General features: G+C 46.7%; 1 protein-coding gene across 2 annotated transcripts in view; it reads right to left on the reverse strand.

Moving 5' to 3' along the window:
- Positions 1-15,546, reverse strand: part of ARHGEF5 (Rho guanine nucleotide exchange factor 5) — a 36,988-nt gene that overhangs the window by 3,179 nt on the left and 18,263 nt on the right. The window contains exons 2-12 of one of the 2 annotated variants that reach the window (XM_074872048.1): positions 10,958-14,525; positions 9,074-9,155; positions 8,646-8,710; positions 8,078-8,340; positions 7,036-7,196; positions 5,955-6,107; positions 4,449-4,578; positions 3,499-3,573; positions 1,492-1,581; positions 1,010-1,164; positions 186-347 (exon numbers count right to left, since the gene is read on the reverse strand). In XM_074872048.1, coding sequence (XP_074728149.1) covers positions 186-347; positions 1,010-1,164; positions 1,492-1,581; positions 3,499-3,573; positions 4,449-4,578; positions 5,955-6,107; positions 7,036-7,196; positions 8,078-8,340; positions 8,646-8,710; positions 9,074-9,155; positions 10,958-14,513 — 4,892 coding nt within the window. In that variant the 5' untranslated portion in view covers positions 14,514-14,525. Of the gene's footprint in view, positions 1-185; positions 348-1,009; positions 1,165-1,491; positions 1,582-3,498; positions 3,574-4,448; positions 4,579-5,954; positions 6,108-7,035; positions 7,197-8,077; positions 8,341-8,645; positions 8,711-9,073; positions 9,156-10,957; positions 14,529-15,546 lie in introns of both variants that reach the window. The other variant, XM_074872047.1, reaches the window with a different exon arrangement.

Below are 15,546 nucleotides of genomic sequence, written 5' to 3' on the forward strand. Positions count from 1 at the left end.
TGATGAGAGAGCAGCAAGGTGGTTCATTAGGGGCTTGTTATGGCAAGAGGATGTGTTTCAAGTCCTCTGCTCAGCAGCTGCATTTGATATTTCAGCATTTAGGTAGCTGAGGGACAACCATCAGGCTCCTGGGAGGTGTCTGGCTATGGTAACAGGATATACTGAGGGTAACCTTGAGCTCTTACTGTGTCTCTGTACGGAACAAAAACTCCACTCTCTTTCCCTGGTAATTCTGAAGTAGAAAGAGACGGAAAACATTTTTGTTTGTTCCATGTAGTTTCATCTCGCACTTCTCCCCACGCACATCCGAGAAAGCAGCATGATCAAACACAACAAAACGTCCACCCCTGCAGGTAAAGAGGAGGAACAAAACAAGTTGTGAGTTTTAAGGTGATGAGGGTTACAAAGTGAGTCCGTGTTGTTTTCTGATGTCAGGAAAGCAAAAAGCTTTTAATGAGTCTTCATCTGCTCCAGGCACCTTAAGCTTTGTTGTTGCTAGAAGTCTCAGAAGGCCAGAGAAGAGAGAGTGGACTTAATGAAAAGGGTAGAAATACTAAGCTATGTCCTGTCAGAATTTTATTTGATAGCTTACAGCTTAAACCCCCCCCCCCCCCCCAAAAAAAAACCTCTTAGCTTCTTGACAAACCAGTGATTTGCACATTCACTAATCTTCACACTATCCTTTAGGAAGAAATTATTTACCAAGCAGAACTAGAATAAATGGTTGTTATTAAAGTGTTTCACATTATAGACATGGAAAGGCAGGATAGAAGTGTTGCACTAGGGAGCAGAAGATATCTTGTTATATTATCATACGTTGTAATTAAGTTGGGACTATCAGATTCCACATACTTGCATGATACTCACATAATGTTGGGTTAGGAGAGTGACTTGACAAATGCTGCCACTTGCTGGCAGGCAGAGGGAAAGGACTCTTTCACCAAAGCACAGACCCAGAAAGAGACAGGTATTTTAGAAGGGGCAGCAAGAATTGTGTTGAAGCACTCACTCCTTCGGCCGAGACAGGAGCAGACAGTCATTGAAAAGATGTAGGTAGATGGGACGGGTGGTGACTTTCCATTTTGGACTCAGGGTGCTGAAGTCCAGTGCTGTCAACTCCCCACACTTCACAAGTCGCCTCGACTGTGAGATGAGTGGGAATATCTGCAAGACAGAAATGAACATTTACGTCAAGTATGTACAAGGAAATCTGTACCCATGAGTTTCGGATTTGCATTTTTGCCTTTCTCTAGAGGAAGTGTGCTTTCATCTCTTCGGCTGGACAGGATTAAGTCATGGTAGGCACCTTCAGCTGAAGGCTGACACAAACAATTGGGCAAGGAAAGCAGTGATGAGGAGCTGACCTGTGTTCTGGTTCAAAGGTTCTTGTGTATATTGGAGAGGAGAACAAAAAGTAGCGCAAGTGACTCTGTGAGGAAAGAGAGACAATATGTTAGGCTAGAGCAAGGCCCAGAGAATGGACGAACTCACCTTGCACTCAAATTCAATCTTCTGGCTGAGGTAGATCAGCTCTTCAGTGCTCTTCATGCGCTGGACATTTTCATTGCAATCCTTGATGAGCTGCAGAGGAAAACAGATGATCAATGAGGTGGGAGCAGAACTGCCTGGTGGGATCAGTGTTACTCTCAGGAGCCCCTCAAGAGTCAGTGTGACAATTCCTTAGGCACCCTCCTGCAAAAGTATTTTTCCAGGTGAGTGTACTAAACTTCTCCATACCTATAATGATCATTATTCTTTCTTAAGGAAGGTATTCTTTAGTTGAAGTCTCTGTGATAAGTATTTTTTTTTAACTTTGGGATACTGGGGGGGATACCAGAGATATCTCTCAGGTGACAAAGGTTGAATTGCTGGTCATTTGGAAGCAGCTCTTACTAGAAGCTCCACCATAAACACAGGAGGCTGATTAGATAAAAATCAGCCCAAATTTTCCACAACTCAGAGCTTGTTGCCAGCACGTGTGAGGACAGGGCGCAACAAAACAGAGGTACTTCAGCCTGTAAGGTGCCTATGCAGCCGCCTGAGGCGGTACAGGGCAGCTGCATAACAGTGTTATGGAGATAACCCTGGCTTGAACAGAGCTGGAGTCTAAGGATTTCAGTGTATGACATCCTGCCCACCCACCTCAGACTGCAGAGCTCTGGTTGCTGTGCAGCATTCAGGTGCAGACCTAAGAGCTTTAAGGAAGTAGGCATCATGTTGAACTGGTCTTTAGGTTTGTGGTGGAGAATAGGGGAGAGATTGTAAGGAAGGGAGTGACACTCCAAGAAGGTCAAATCATCACTAGACAGAACAGGAGCTAGCTAGGAACAAGTCTACCTGACGCTGCTGTACAAATTTTAGATAACAAGCTGTCCCAGAAAACTTTAAATCTTTTCTCTGTAATAAGCAGGATAGAGGAAGGGATGCAACACAGTACTGTCTTGCCATGCCTTTCTTTTTTTTTTAAAGCAAGATTTTCTTGTGGGGCTAGGGTGGGAGTTGATCACTAATTAGAAGCAAGGGTAAGGAACACAAAGGGGGAATGGTGTTTAGGACACTACAAAGAGTGAGTCCTGAAAAAAGTAGCTCAATGTGATTGGTGCAGGTTCAGTCGCATCCCAGCTGGCTCCTGCTTTAGTGTTTTCTGCTCACAGCTACCACTGCACATGCAGGAGAGTTGCACGAACACACTGATTTTTTACTCGTGAGGATCAGTGACAAAGGCCCTCGACAAGGGTGAGGATCAGTGGAAAGCACTGGGCTGTGCCAGTGCCCTGCAGCTGTGTGATGCAACATGGCTGTGGAGAACCACAGAATATCCTGAGTCGGAAGGGACCCGTGAGGCTCATCGAGTCCAACTCCTGACTCCACACAGGGCAAACTAGAAGTTAAACCATACATCCAAGAGTGTTGTCCAAACGCTTCTTGAACACCATCAGGCTTGGAGCCATGACCACATTCCTGAGGAGTTTGTTCCAGTGCTTGACCACCCTCTCAGTGAAGAGCTTTTTCCTAATATCCAATCTGAACTTCCCCTGACACAGCTTTAAGCCATTCCCTTGCATCCAGAGAGGAGAGATCAGCACCTCCCTCTCTGCTCCACCTCATAAGGAAGTTGTAGACAGCAATGAGGTCACCCCTCAGTCTCCTCTAAGCTGAGCCAACCCAGTATTCTCAGCCACTCCTCGTAAGTCTTGCCCTCTGGTCCTTTCACCACCTTTGTTGCCCTCCTTTGGACGCATTCGAATATTTTCACATCCTTCTCTTACTGTGGAGACCAAACCTGCACACAGTACTTGAGGTGAGGCCACACCAATGCTGAGTATAGTGGGACAATTACTTTTATCAACCAGTTAGCTAAACTGTGCTTAATGCACCCCAGGATGCACTTGGCCCTTTTGGCTGCCAGGGCACTTTGCTGACTCCTGTTGAGGGTACCATCAACCAAAAGCCCCAGATCCCTTTCTGCAGGGCTGCAGAATGGGTTGATGGCCTTACCTTTTCAAGAGCATCGTAGGCCTGTGTTGCTTGCACTTCCTCCTCAGAGCCAGGCCGAGTTCTCTTCAGGATATTCTGTGTGAGAAAAGATGTTTTTCATAATGCAAACAGGGAAAGCTGGACATATGTATCTGGGAAGGGCAGGAGAAACAAGGAGACACCAAGATGCCAGCCTCAAGGGAAACTAAAGCAGGGGTAGGTGATGAGATATGGAGGTAACAAGGCCAGAAATTTGAGATACAGAATGTCACTGGTAAGCTGGCATCCCGGAAAATCTAAATCGTATTAACTGTCACGTGGCATAGGAAGCAACCGTTAATCCAAGCACAAATGGCCTTATGCACAGAATTGTTCTTTGCCTCATACTCCTTTTCTCCTGTTAAAAAAAAGGCTCAAATAATCAAAAAGAAGAATTTCATAGAAAGAGCTCAAAATTAATTCATTAGGGACCTGCTGGTTCCCTGTCCGGAAGGCTCCTATTAGTCAGTGTTGTGGGCAAAAAGCAGAGCCAGGCTGCCTTCCAGAGGTCAGCCAAGGAACCCTTGCTTTGTTTTCCGAGCAGGAAGCCAAAATATTCAATAAAATGTAAATCAATGTCTTCTGAGAAGGCTCCCTGAATTATTTATTGGAGTACAATTGAAGCAGTGTTGCAACAAAGTCCTAACCGGTATACAAACTGCATTGCCTCACACAGGCTATCAAATCCAACTCATGGTGCTGGACTAACGCACAGCAGACATCTGTACGATGACAAACGGGTTTGTTTTTGCAAAGGCATATTCACAATATATGCAACAGAGTGGCTTTAAAGCATCTTGCCAAACTTAGCACAAATGCAACACGAAGGGCTCTGTGCAGTTCTTCCAGCCAGGACAGATTTATATGACTTTCAGACTCGAAGAAGGATCAGCTTGAGAGAAACTGTAGGAAAGCAGAGAATCAACAGTTACCTGTAGGAGGAGTTTGAGTCGAGTGATGCGCTGGAAAGGGAGGATGAGGAAGGATTTAAGTGAGAGGCGCTGGCATACTGGATCACTTTCCAGTCTCTCCAGGACTTGCTGGAACCCTGCATTTCCATTTCTGTGGGAGCAGTAAAGAAAGAAGCCATCCAGGCATCAGAGCAAATAAATAGTCTTCCTAGTCTCAGATTTCAGTGAGTGTTGGAGTACTCCCAACAGTCAGGTTTTGTCCCTAGGGCAAGAGATGTCAAGAAACTGCACCACTCTGCTGATGAAGAGCAAGTATGGGTTTCTAACAGCTATAGGACAGCAGTACAACTGTTATTATATCTTTCCTCCTTCTGCCACAGCCCTCTGGAATAAAAGCCAGAAGTAACATCTATATTTCAATTCCCCTCTATCAGTAGGCACCTTTTACTGGGACAGTGGTGGTTTGTATTCTTTCCTTACACTGAACAGTCCAGATTCAGGGGCTGTGTTCAGGGTCTGGAAACAGCTGCCTCCCCTCTTTTGCTAATCCTGAGAGGAGCTGCCTTCCCCCGCAATGTCTCTCTCACACAGCCACTGCCATCCAGTTTTCCATGTTTGGCAGTAGCAGATAAAAGGCTAATGGTACGCAAGTGGCACTGGCCACCAGAATAGCCAATCCCATATCCTTGAAGAGATGGGGAAGAAGGTTGTTGCCCCAGTAGATATTGCCCTAGACAACATCCTGGAGGTCCTTTCTGCGTGGAACTGAGCCTTCCCTGAAGGAAATCAGTTGCAAGACTAGATCTCTCCCAGGCAGCAGCACCGAGAGACAGCACCTGAATAGCCTGTTGGGAACAGCATCTTCTCCTGGAATCACTGTAGCTTCACTGGAATTGGGCTGTTACAAAGGGAAGCACCACAGAAGTGGCAAGGAAACCTTGCTCAGGACTGGGCCCATGCCTGCTTAATGCTTGGTTGTGCCACAGGGTATGGAAGAAGAGGGCAAGAGATGTTCCACTCCACCATCCAAAGCAAGAGAGACCGATGGTGTTGGCCCCAGGATTTTCAATCCATTTTAAAGACTCCTGGATAGCCAGTTTAAGCTTACTGACAGCAGCCATATTTTTCTTGATCACAGAATGGTTGAGGATGGAAGTTTCCTTTGAAATTATCACTTTCCATTTCTTAGTATTCTGAAACCACAGACTGAAAACCATTATCCAGGACAGTCATTTTTGCTCTCTTCAGTAGAGGGTAGACAGAGAGAATAGCCTGCAGTAAAATCAGGTATTAATTATTCTTTCCCTTTCCAATGCTATGAGAGAGGAGCCTGCAGCAGCTCTGTCCTGCTGTCCCAAATGCCACTGAATTGAAGAAGGTGGTTCCAGGCTGTTCTTCTGGGGATGTAGTGAGAGCACTGGCCAACAGCCTGTACCTGTAGCATTCCCCATTGTTTGAAAGAGTGAATACTCGAGGTGCAGCAAGGAAGTAAGGGAGGAGAAGGGTGCAACAAATGAGAAAACTTACAGTAACCGCTGGAAGGTTTGCTCCTGGTATGTCTGGTTTGTTACATATGGTAGATACACCCTGCGGAACTCGGGGGCGTGTTTCAGAGCCACATCGCACACATGGAAGGTGAACATGTCCTCCTCAAATTTTTCCTCCAAGTCAAAGAGGAAACTGCAGCACATGGTTGCGGTGCCATAAAAGGAGAGGGAAATACCAGTGTCATTTAGTAAAGCAGGAATGGCCTCAGTCCTCTAAAATCCTGACAGCCCACATATAAACGCGAGACAGCTCTTTATTTCTAGAGAGAGCATAATGCCTGTACAATGACAATTTAGGGCTAGATATCAGCAAGGAAGAAGCAGAGGCAAAAGACATCTGGTTCTTGAGAGGTCATACTTCTAAAGGCATGGTCAGGAAGCAACTGAAAATTAAGACATCACGAGAATAATCCCACTAGTAGAAATAGAAAAGGTAGCAGCAAACCTTACTAGCTTAGCAATATATGTAGCCAAGCCTTGCAGGAGAAAAGCAGAACAGAATCCTACAACACACAAGATTCCTTGCATGTGGGGTCATGTCTACATTTTATGACTTATGCTCAATTGATTCACATTAGGTTCTGTCAAGTGATGGCTGTAACTTACTTTTCCTTCCCCCCCACCCCCTCTTTTTTCTTTTTTTTTTTTTTTTTTTGGTCAGGGCTCGTGCAGCTGCTTCTTTTGTCTTGTATTTGGCAGGAGCTGTATTTGGTTTGGGCTGAGGTCTAGTTAGTCAAGTTTAGTTGTAGTTGAAGCTAATAGCACACGGCTACAGTAGCATTTTGATCATTCTGATCTCCTGCAATGAGCTCTGTGCACAACTGCACCATTACATCTGGGACTTAACACCAAGATTTACATTGTCCTGTCACCTAAAAAGGCGAATACTCCTTTCAGGGCAGTGTTGGCCCGCAATCACAATGGGCTACGTGTGCGTATCTACCTTGAAGGTCAGCCAACAGGCAGAAGAGGAGCGAGAGATGTTATTGATGGAAACGACGGGCTGTGTCTGTGCTCCACAGAGGGTGTGTTAGTCCTGGGAGCAAAGGGCCGTATCTCACCTGGCGCTGACATCACGTACGTCGTGCAGGCGGGAGAAAAGCCACTGACGCTCTTGATTGGTGAGCATCGCCTGGAGCTCCGCTGATCGCTGGAAGTGATCCACTGCCACGTTTAAACTGCGCAGGTACGAAGCCTCAGACATTATCAACTCAAACTTGGCCTTAAGAGATGAAATAAGGGAGCACAGCATCAGTAGCTATGCAAGTCTGTGAGAAATCTTACGGAGAGGAGACGGAGGCAAAGCAAGAAAACCTCCCAGTACATGAAGCAGCACATAATTATAGAAGAGAGGCTTTAGGAATGAAGGGCAAGCATGCCATTATATATAGTCTTTCTTTCTTTAGAAGACAGACTTGTGGTATGACTTAAAAGAAAAATAGCTACCTGCTCTCATTTTACTTTTTATTCCCTCTCACCCCACTTTCACTAGGTTCCCTGTTTTACATGCTCCCATAAATTCTCCAGCATCTGCATCACCCACGTTTTTCTCCATCATGTTTCCCATGCTGTTGTTTTCGCCTCTTTCTCTGGGTCCTCCCATCCACTTCTCATTTTCCTTACCTACTTTCTCTATGTACCATTTTGCTGAACCCAACGTCTTCCTGCAGCTCACACAGGTCAATTTGGTAAACTCACACTCTACCACAGAAACTACAATTCACTGTGGTTTTATTAGCATCTCTCATAAGCTTATGTGTGGGAGAATGCTGGAAGTCTTCTACTTTAATACTCTCTTTTGCATTGAACATGCTCAAAATTCCTTGTTTTATCTCGTTCCAATTTCCCCATGTCTCTTTTCAAGAAGTTACTGATATGGGCCAGTCTGTCCTTCCTTTTCTTTTCAGTTCTGAACTTCAACACTGTACTTCTTCGCAAGCACTGGTACCACACCCCCACACTGCTTACGTGGGTAGAGGTGACCTCTGCATTCAACCACCTGCACTCCCACATCAGAAATTTTGCTCTCCACTCTAACCACCCTTCCTGGGACTCTTTCTTGACTACAGACCACCCAGCTACCCTGTTACATCCGTCCGTTACCTCTTGCAGCTTCTGCTCATCGCGGGACATATTGAGCAGCATCCTGCTGCCCCGTATCATGGGGATGTCCTGCCAGAGGGACGCGTTCGATGAGACTGACAGGCGTTGCAAATACGAGTCCTGGGGAGACAGCACTTTCCTCCGTAGCCTCGGGGAGCTTGGGAAACTCGACTCTATATCCTCTGCGAAAGAATCCACTCTCTTCTGGCTTTGAATGGCCTTGTTCAGAACCACATCGCTGTACTCCTGATACAGCAGTCTTGCTGTGAAGAGAGGCATATACATTTATACCTTCTATAGCAGCTTCTCACCCTCTGCTTCAGTCTGGAGAAAACACTGTTGCTGTCTCATTTTAGGATAACTGAGCACATTACACCTCACGCACCTGCTGTAAGCAAAGCTCCCCAGCTGCCCAAGTGTACTGCAGGACTCTGCTTTCAACACCACGCTCTAACGCTCCCTCCTCGCTACCATGTGGCAGGAGCCCCTCTCCTTCATGCTTACTCCAAGGGTGAGAGATGATGGAGAAGAGGGGTCTGCCCCAGCACTCCGGGCAGAAGGTACTTACAGGAGTTGATCAGTTTGGAGTGTCGGCGTTTGAAGTTCTCCATCGCGTCTGCGGGTTTCTTCTCTCTGTCAGGGAACAAGGATTTGGAAACAAAGAGTGAATGAAGAACACAGCGCCAGAGATGGCTTATCCAAATCTTAGTGACAGATCTGTCACAGCAAGGACCTCTCTTTCCAACAAGCTCAACCTCCACCTGCTTTACTTAAAGTTTGGCTTAATGGAAGCACTGTCCTAAACAGACAGAAATACTTCTGTTGCAGTGGGGTCCTCTCCCAGAGGGCATAGACTGAAACACAGGCCTAAGTAATTTTATTATAGTTTTCTACTCCTTATCATCATCTTTGGTCCCTCAGGAGCAATGGAGAGCATCAGGTGTCTGTGCTACACAGGGGTGGGGGCAAATTCTAAGGGGCCTTTGAGAGACTCACCGCAATATAACTGTTTCTGAACTGACTGGTGGTTCCCTGTGTGCCTTGTGAGCTTCTTCGTCTGAAGGAACAGAAGGAATTTCTGCATATAAGACAATTAGAAAGTAAACACATAAGTCTGTTTTTAGAGTCAAGCTACAATCCAAATGATACACAGATACCACTTACCTATACCCCACCTAGGTGGTGGTCTTGGGTTGGAGTACAGGTGCCCTCCTGACCTTTATTTCTGGGTCAGAAACATTCTGGTTTTAATAATCCTTGACACTACTTACACTTTACATCTGTTACTTAGACACATTTTCTTTTCATACAAAGAATAAAGGCTGACACTTTCAGCAGTGACAGTAACTCTAAGAGCTTCCCTCTCCAGTTGCCCAAGCAAACACAGTGCTGATGGGCCCTGTTTGGTGTCGCCTCTCCCCTTTCAGCAACTTGGGCCAGGCATCAGAAGATCAACAGACCCAAAGTTCTAAACTTTCTTTCGTGGATGTTGAGCCCCACAAAAAACTCTCAGTGACTTCCGGGGCAGAAACGCTGGACATCTAAAAAAGTCACTCCTGTGAAGAGTCTTGGAAGGGATGTAGCCTGAGAATGGATGCTGGAATCCAGTTCTCACATTTATGTACCATGTGGGCATTCACAAACTGCTGCTTGAGTCACCTTCTGTTTACGTAAAATGGGGAAAGTGTGGATTTTTCTTTTGTTTTGTGAGGGATTTAATTAAATAAGGTGGGAAGAAATTCTATATAAAATTCATTGGAAGCAGGAGGAAGAAGAAGGCCCAAAGACTGAGCTGCAAGTATATGTCAGAGGAAAGACAGTACCGTTGCCTTGAATGTTTTAAAATTTGGAACGAAGAATTTACAGGTCAAACACATGAACAAATCTTGATTCAAGTGCTGCCAAACCTTTTACATCCCTCCAACGCTTCCCTCCTTTTCCTCTGTGCCAAAAATCCAGCATGTTGTGGAGCTTGGAAAATAAAAGTAAGTAAGAGCTGAGAAGAAGCAAGTATGTCTAAAGATCACAGAAGATATAATAAAGAACAGACACGCATCTTGACAATAAGCACTGTCTGAATGAGCTGCGTTACAGAAGATGCATGTTTTCCATTCGTGACATCAGTGATTTGGCTTCTATGCAAGTTGGGACCTTGGGTTTGACAAATCTGCGTTCTTATCTGTGATCTCAAATCCTACGCTCTCAGGAAGATCATCTCTTTCAGAAGGTCAAACTGGAACCTAAAGGTGTCAGTTGCAAAATAAAGGGAGGTAGCAAATAAACAAGGAACTCAAACATGCGGTAACAGATAAGGGCTACTGAGGGTGTGTGCATGTGTCTTCCTGACTGCTTGGAAATGGGCTGCTACAAGTGCAGCAAAAGGCAACGGCCATGTGATGGCAGCAGAGATGATGAGCAGAAGTTCTGAACTAAGCCTTACCACGAAACTCGTTCCTGCAGGCAGGCCAAAAGAGCCCTTGTTACTGAGTAAAGGTGACAGATGATTAAACATGGAGAAGTGACAAGAAGGATGAGAAGTGGAGGGGTGAGGGATCCGTGAAGCGAGATAAACTCTCTGCTGCAGGTGTTAGTGTGAAAAGAGGGGACTGAGCCCCAGCGTGCAGCCCTACTCAAGAGAACAAGCAGGATGCACCAGTTACAGGGCAGCAGAGAGGATCTAGGGGAGAGCTGGGTGGGGGGAGCTTGGGGCAGGACAGCAAAGGGCCTACAGGGCTGGAGTCAGGAGTATGACCAGAAAGGCACATGAGCAATGCCAAGCTCTCAGCTCTCATGCCTCTCTACCACATGGCCTATTTAATTTAATCCTATGGTTTTGGTATCTGCAATAAGTTTGCGGGGGGAATGGAGGAGAGGACTCACCCTGCAAGATGTCTGGTGGTACCGACGTCCTCTTCAGGCCCTGACGGTGCCAGTCCTTGCTTTTCACTCGGCGTTTAATTGGGTTTTCTTGATTGGCTGCTGGCTCCTGTGCAACAACCCTGATCGTTTTTTTGTCTGGCCAACTTGATGATTTTTCCAAGGGTAAATGTTTGGGCATTTCCTCCTTTGGTTGAACTACCAAGTTGTGTTCTCCTTCCAGTCTTTGCTTGACCCTCCTCTCACCTTCTGTTTTCTCCGTGATTGCCAACGGAGCTTGGATGATCTTTGTGTCCACAGCAAAGATACCTGCCTGTTGTTCCCATCGCAGCTGCCCTGAGACCTCCTTCTCTTGGCAGGTCTTTCTGGTGGTCGGTGGTGACGGAGGGCTGAGCTGGAGGAAGTGGATTGGATTGGTGAATGCTAACATTGGAAGTGGCTGTGCAGAGTCTCTGCTCTTGGAGTCTGTGGATGTTATCAGGCCTTCCAGCGAGGGCCAAGAAGGGTGGTCAGGTGAGGATTTTCCACACTGTATATCCATGTGCTGGTCTGCTGTTTCAGGGCTGGTGTCAGAGCAGCCAGCTAATGCCTCATTTCCAACAGCAGAAAAGCTTTTGGCCAACAAACTGACCCCTGAGTCATCAGAAGTCTCTGTATCATGGGTACCTGAGTCACCGAGATCCCACTCTCTAGTTACTGCAACAAGGTCATCTTTCTCTGCTACATCTTCTCCATCAGAAGCAGAGGCCACAGTGTTAGAATCAGACACGGAGGTGGCAGTCCGGAGAGGATGGCTTATAGTAGGGTGAATGGCTAGCAACCTATTATCATCCATACCACAGTTGAGATGTGGCCTAGAGTGGGGTACAGGGGCCAGTGGCTGATGACTTTCAAGGGATCGAGGTTGAGCAAGGTGATTTGCATTAAGTGTAGGGGCCTGAGCTTGACTGGGGCTTTGGACACGTTGGACACGGGCAGGAGGATGAGGAAGCTGTTTGGCATCAGGCTCAGACACCAGAGGTAGGCTTGAGGGGGACACAGGGGACAGAGGTTCTTCTTGCTGGTTCACAGCAAGGACCGTATCTTCTTCAGAGGGCCAAGTTAGGGTGCTCAGGACACTGGAGATTCTGGATCCAGGCTCTTTTTGGTTTAAACTGCAGTCAGACTGATCAAGTAAAGGCATTTGTTGTGCTTCGTGATCCACATTTGCTCCTGTTTCTTTTCCTTGGCTAATGGCACTTTTTTCAGGGGGGGGTTGCTGAATTGTCTCTGGGTGGTTCAGGGGAGTGGAAGTCCTGCCTGGGGTTTGGGGTGGTTCCAGAAGCCCGGCAATGATAGCCACAGTCCTCCTATCCTCAGGAAGACTCTCCTCTAGAGGAAGACAGCTCTTATACAGTACAGAGAAAGAAGACGAGCTGCTAAGGTCTTCATGAAAGCCTTCCTCAGAAGTAAGGAGCTCACAGGAAGTGTTGGCCTCCCCTGGATCAGTACTTACAGTAGCAGTTTCCCCTGATGTTGGGTCCTGCACTTGTACAGGAGCAGCTTGGCTGGCTGGCTCCTCTACAGAGTCTAGCAGTTTGTTCAGGCTGGGGCCAGGACAGTCCTCAGGGGTCACAGAGGCTGTTCCACTAGCACCCTCTTGCTGTGGGACAGACGTTGAAGCCACAGAGGTAAGCTCTGAGGGTAAAGCTGGGATGAATTCCTGAAGCTCAGGATGAGGATCTATGGGATCAAGTCGCTCCAAGTTCTTGGTACTAGAAGAAGGGTGTGCTGGAACAGAAGCCCCTGGGTCTTCGGCGCTAGAAGGTGCTGCCACTCCTCCACAGAGTGGTGTATCCCTTTTATCAAACCTCTGGACAGCCTTTCCATGCCCATCACTGTGCACATCCTCCCTGCCCAGTCTTGTCCTGTCATCCCAGTCAGCTTCTCCAATATCCTGACCACCGATAGAAAAGCGGCCGGAGTCTTCCAGGTCTTCTGCCTGGTCAGAGATATGGCACGTGTGTGGAGGTGCCACCGGAGCTTCACCCACTGGGTTCAGGTTATTTGAGAACAGAGGGCTGACAGCGTGAGGCTGACATCCAGAATGTGCTTCTGTGACATGAGCTTTCAGCAGTACATCCTCATCAGCGTGATGATCCGCAGAGACAGGTTCCCCGGGAGGAAATGCTGATCCTGTTTGCTCAGCCAAAAAAACATTCTCCAGACCACACAAGTCCACATTATGCCTGGGAACAGAAGATACCTCTGACCTGAAAGCTGATGATAGAGCCTCCAGTTTGAGCTCTTCCCTCTGCAGTTGTTCCTGCTCATTTCGTTCCTTGTTTCTCTGATCTTTGGGCTCCAAAGATTTTCCTTCTTCTGGCAGATTCTGCTCTTTGCACTCTTTCTTCTCTTCTTCCTGCTGAAGTTCAGACACTGCCTCCTCCTGTGCAGGTTCCTTATGCTGTGAAGTATTCACTTCCTCCATTTTTTTAGCAGAGTCCTTTACTTGGAAGGCACTATCTGCTGGAGAGGCAGGTCTGCTCTCTGTTTCTCTGTGATCACTTTCAAAATGAAGGCTTTTGGAAGTGGATGAGTTTTCTTTAAGAACCATTGCTATTCCCTGGTCTTTGACCACGCCACTATTCGTTGTTTCACCAGCTGAGATGTTTCCTTCTGCTTGTAGTGAAATCATTTGGCTGTCATCTGTTAAGGTGGAAGACAATTGATGGGAAGAGGAAGACTCTGTATTCTCTTCCAAACCTTGGAGTGCTCTTATGCTTTCCTTAGCATCTTCAGAAGTGTAAGGTTTAGCCACGTCCTCTACTGCTTCCTCTGAAGCAGCCTGCCTATCAGTTGCTGGTGCCACTTTTTTGCTGCTTTGCTTCTGCTCTGCACCAGCATCAACCTCCTGCAAAGAATCCGTGGAGATCTTATCCAGAAACGGTTCAGCCTTATAATGTCCCTCTGAAACAGTTTTACACACCAAGAAGCACTTAAGTGTCTCTCTCTGAGAGAGAACAGCATCAAGCAAAGGAGATTTTGGGTGCTGGGCCTGAGGGTCCGAGCCATGAAGAGCCAGTTCTGCCTGGCACTGAAGAAATTCAGTGCTGATGTCCACAGCCTGAAGGATGGCACTGCCAGGGGCTGGCCCATCCTGGACTGTGCTGGGAGAGGAAGAGTCCTGGTTGCTTTCCAGGTCAACCAGCTCTACTTGCCTAAGTTTCAGAGAACAATCCAGATCACCCTCCTCTAAAAGCATTTCTCCTTCCAATTCTGAGAGTTTCTTTTGAGGTTCTGCATCACCTTGCTCTTGTTCCAGTCCTGCTGGCACTTTTTGCACAGGGTTAGAGGGTCTGCCCAGCATCTCTGCTGCTTTCCCTGGAGCAGACAGACAGTCCTTGGGAGTGCTGAGCTCTGCTCCCTTTGCAGAGTCAGGTAGGCCAGTGCTCATTTTGGCTGATGTGTGAGGGGCATGGTGCTCTCTTTCAACTGCTGTAGAATCCCAAGGTTCCTCAGTGGTGCTGCTGGCTTCTGGGGAAGTGCTACCTCCCTCACTGGTTTCTTCAGACTCCATCAGTGACACATCCTGCTAAAGAAAAATGCATTTTTCTGTTACTACTACAGAATGATACAGTGGATCTAATTGGCTCAAGAGACTCTTAAAAACAGGTACTAATGCAGCTGAGAAAAAAACCCAAAAATACATACTTAGCGGGTGATAAGAGTTGGGAAACAAATACAAAGACTGAGAGTAGGCAAACACCCAATGTAAGCTTGCAGTATGAGAGTAATGCCAAAACAAAACTGCCAGTGTCTTAGTTTTACAGGCAAATCCAGAAAGTGACTTTGGTCAAAGAGCAGAGATGCTGATCTCGCTGTAACAGCTGCAGTGCAACTTCTGAAAAGTGTTGGCCATGCCTAGCGATCTCAAACCCAAAAGGGGATTCAGAGAACAAGAAAATCATTAAAACCGCCATTAATTTTGGCATGGTGGACGAATACTCATGACCTCTTCTAGTGGCTAGCTGAGTCTCAAAGACCTCCTTGATTTCAACAGGGAAAGGCCTGTACTTTGGAGCTGATGGCTCTGTGTATGTGCAACAGAGGGCCCTCCTGCAACTGATCACAGGAATTGATTAGCAAGACATAGGAATGTAAGAACTGGATTGACAGATAACTAGGACATGACACAAAACACAAGATATTTGAAGGCTGTAAACCACACGGGTTGAGAGAAGTACCTCTGTGTGGACATATCTACAGATTACAGAAAGAAACTATATCATCATTTAGTCTACTCTTTTAGGGAGGGAGGGGGGGGGGGGGGGGGAAGTAATCTCAGGATTGTTGGACAGTTTCCCAAAGGATATAGTGGAATTTCCCATCCATTATTGCATTTGAAGTTCAGACATGACAAAGCACTAGGGAATGTACATTTGGGAAATGTCTGTGAAAAGGATGGTAGAATCTGATTCACTCCTTTTATCTTTCTGGCTTCTACCTATCCCATGACCCACTATCCCTACCTTAAAAGAGACAAACCCTAGTGGCTCCCCTCCCTTTTCTTCTGCCTTTGGGACACTTTCTCTAGTGTTCCTGCCTGTCTT

The sequence above is a fragment of the Strix uralensis genome, chromosome 5 (genome assembly GCF_047716275.1).
Source record: "Strix uralensis isolate ZFMK-TIS-50842 chromosome 5, bStrUra1, whole genome shotgun sequence".
Classification (NCBI taxonomy): domain Eukaryota; kingdom Metazoa; phylum Chordata; class Aves; order Strigiformes; family Strigidae; genus Strix; species Strix uralensis.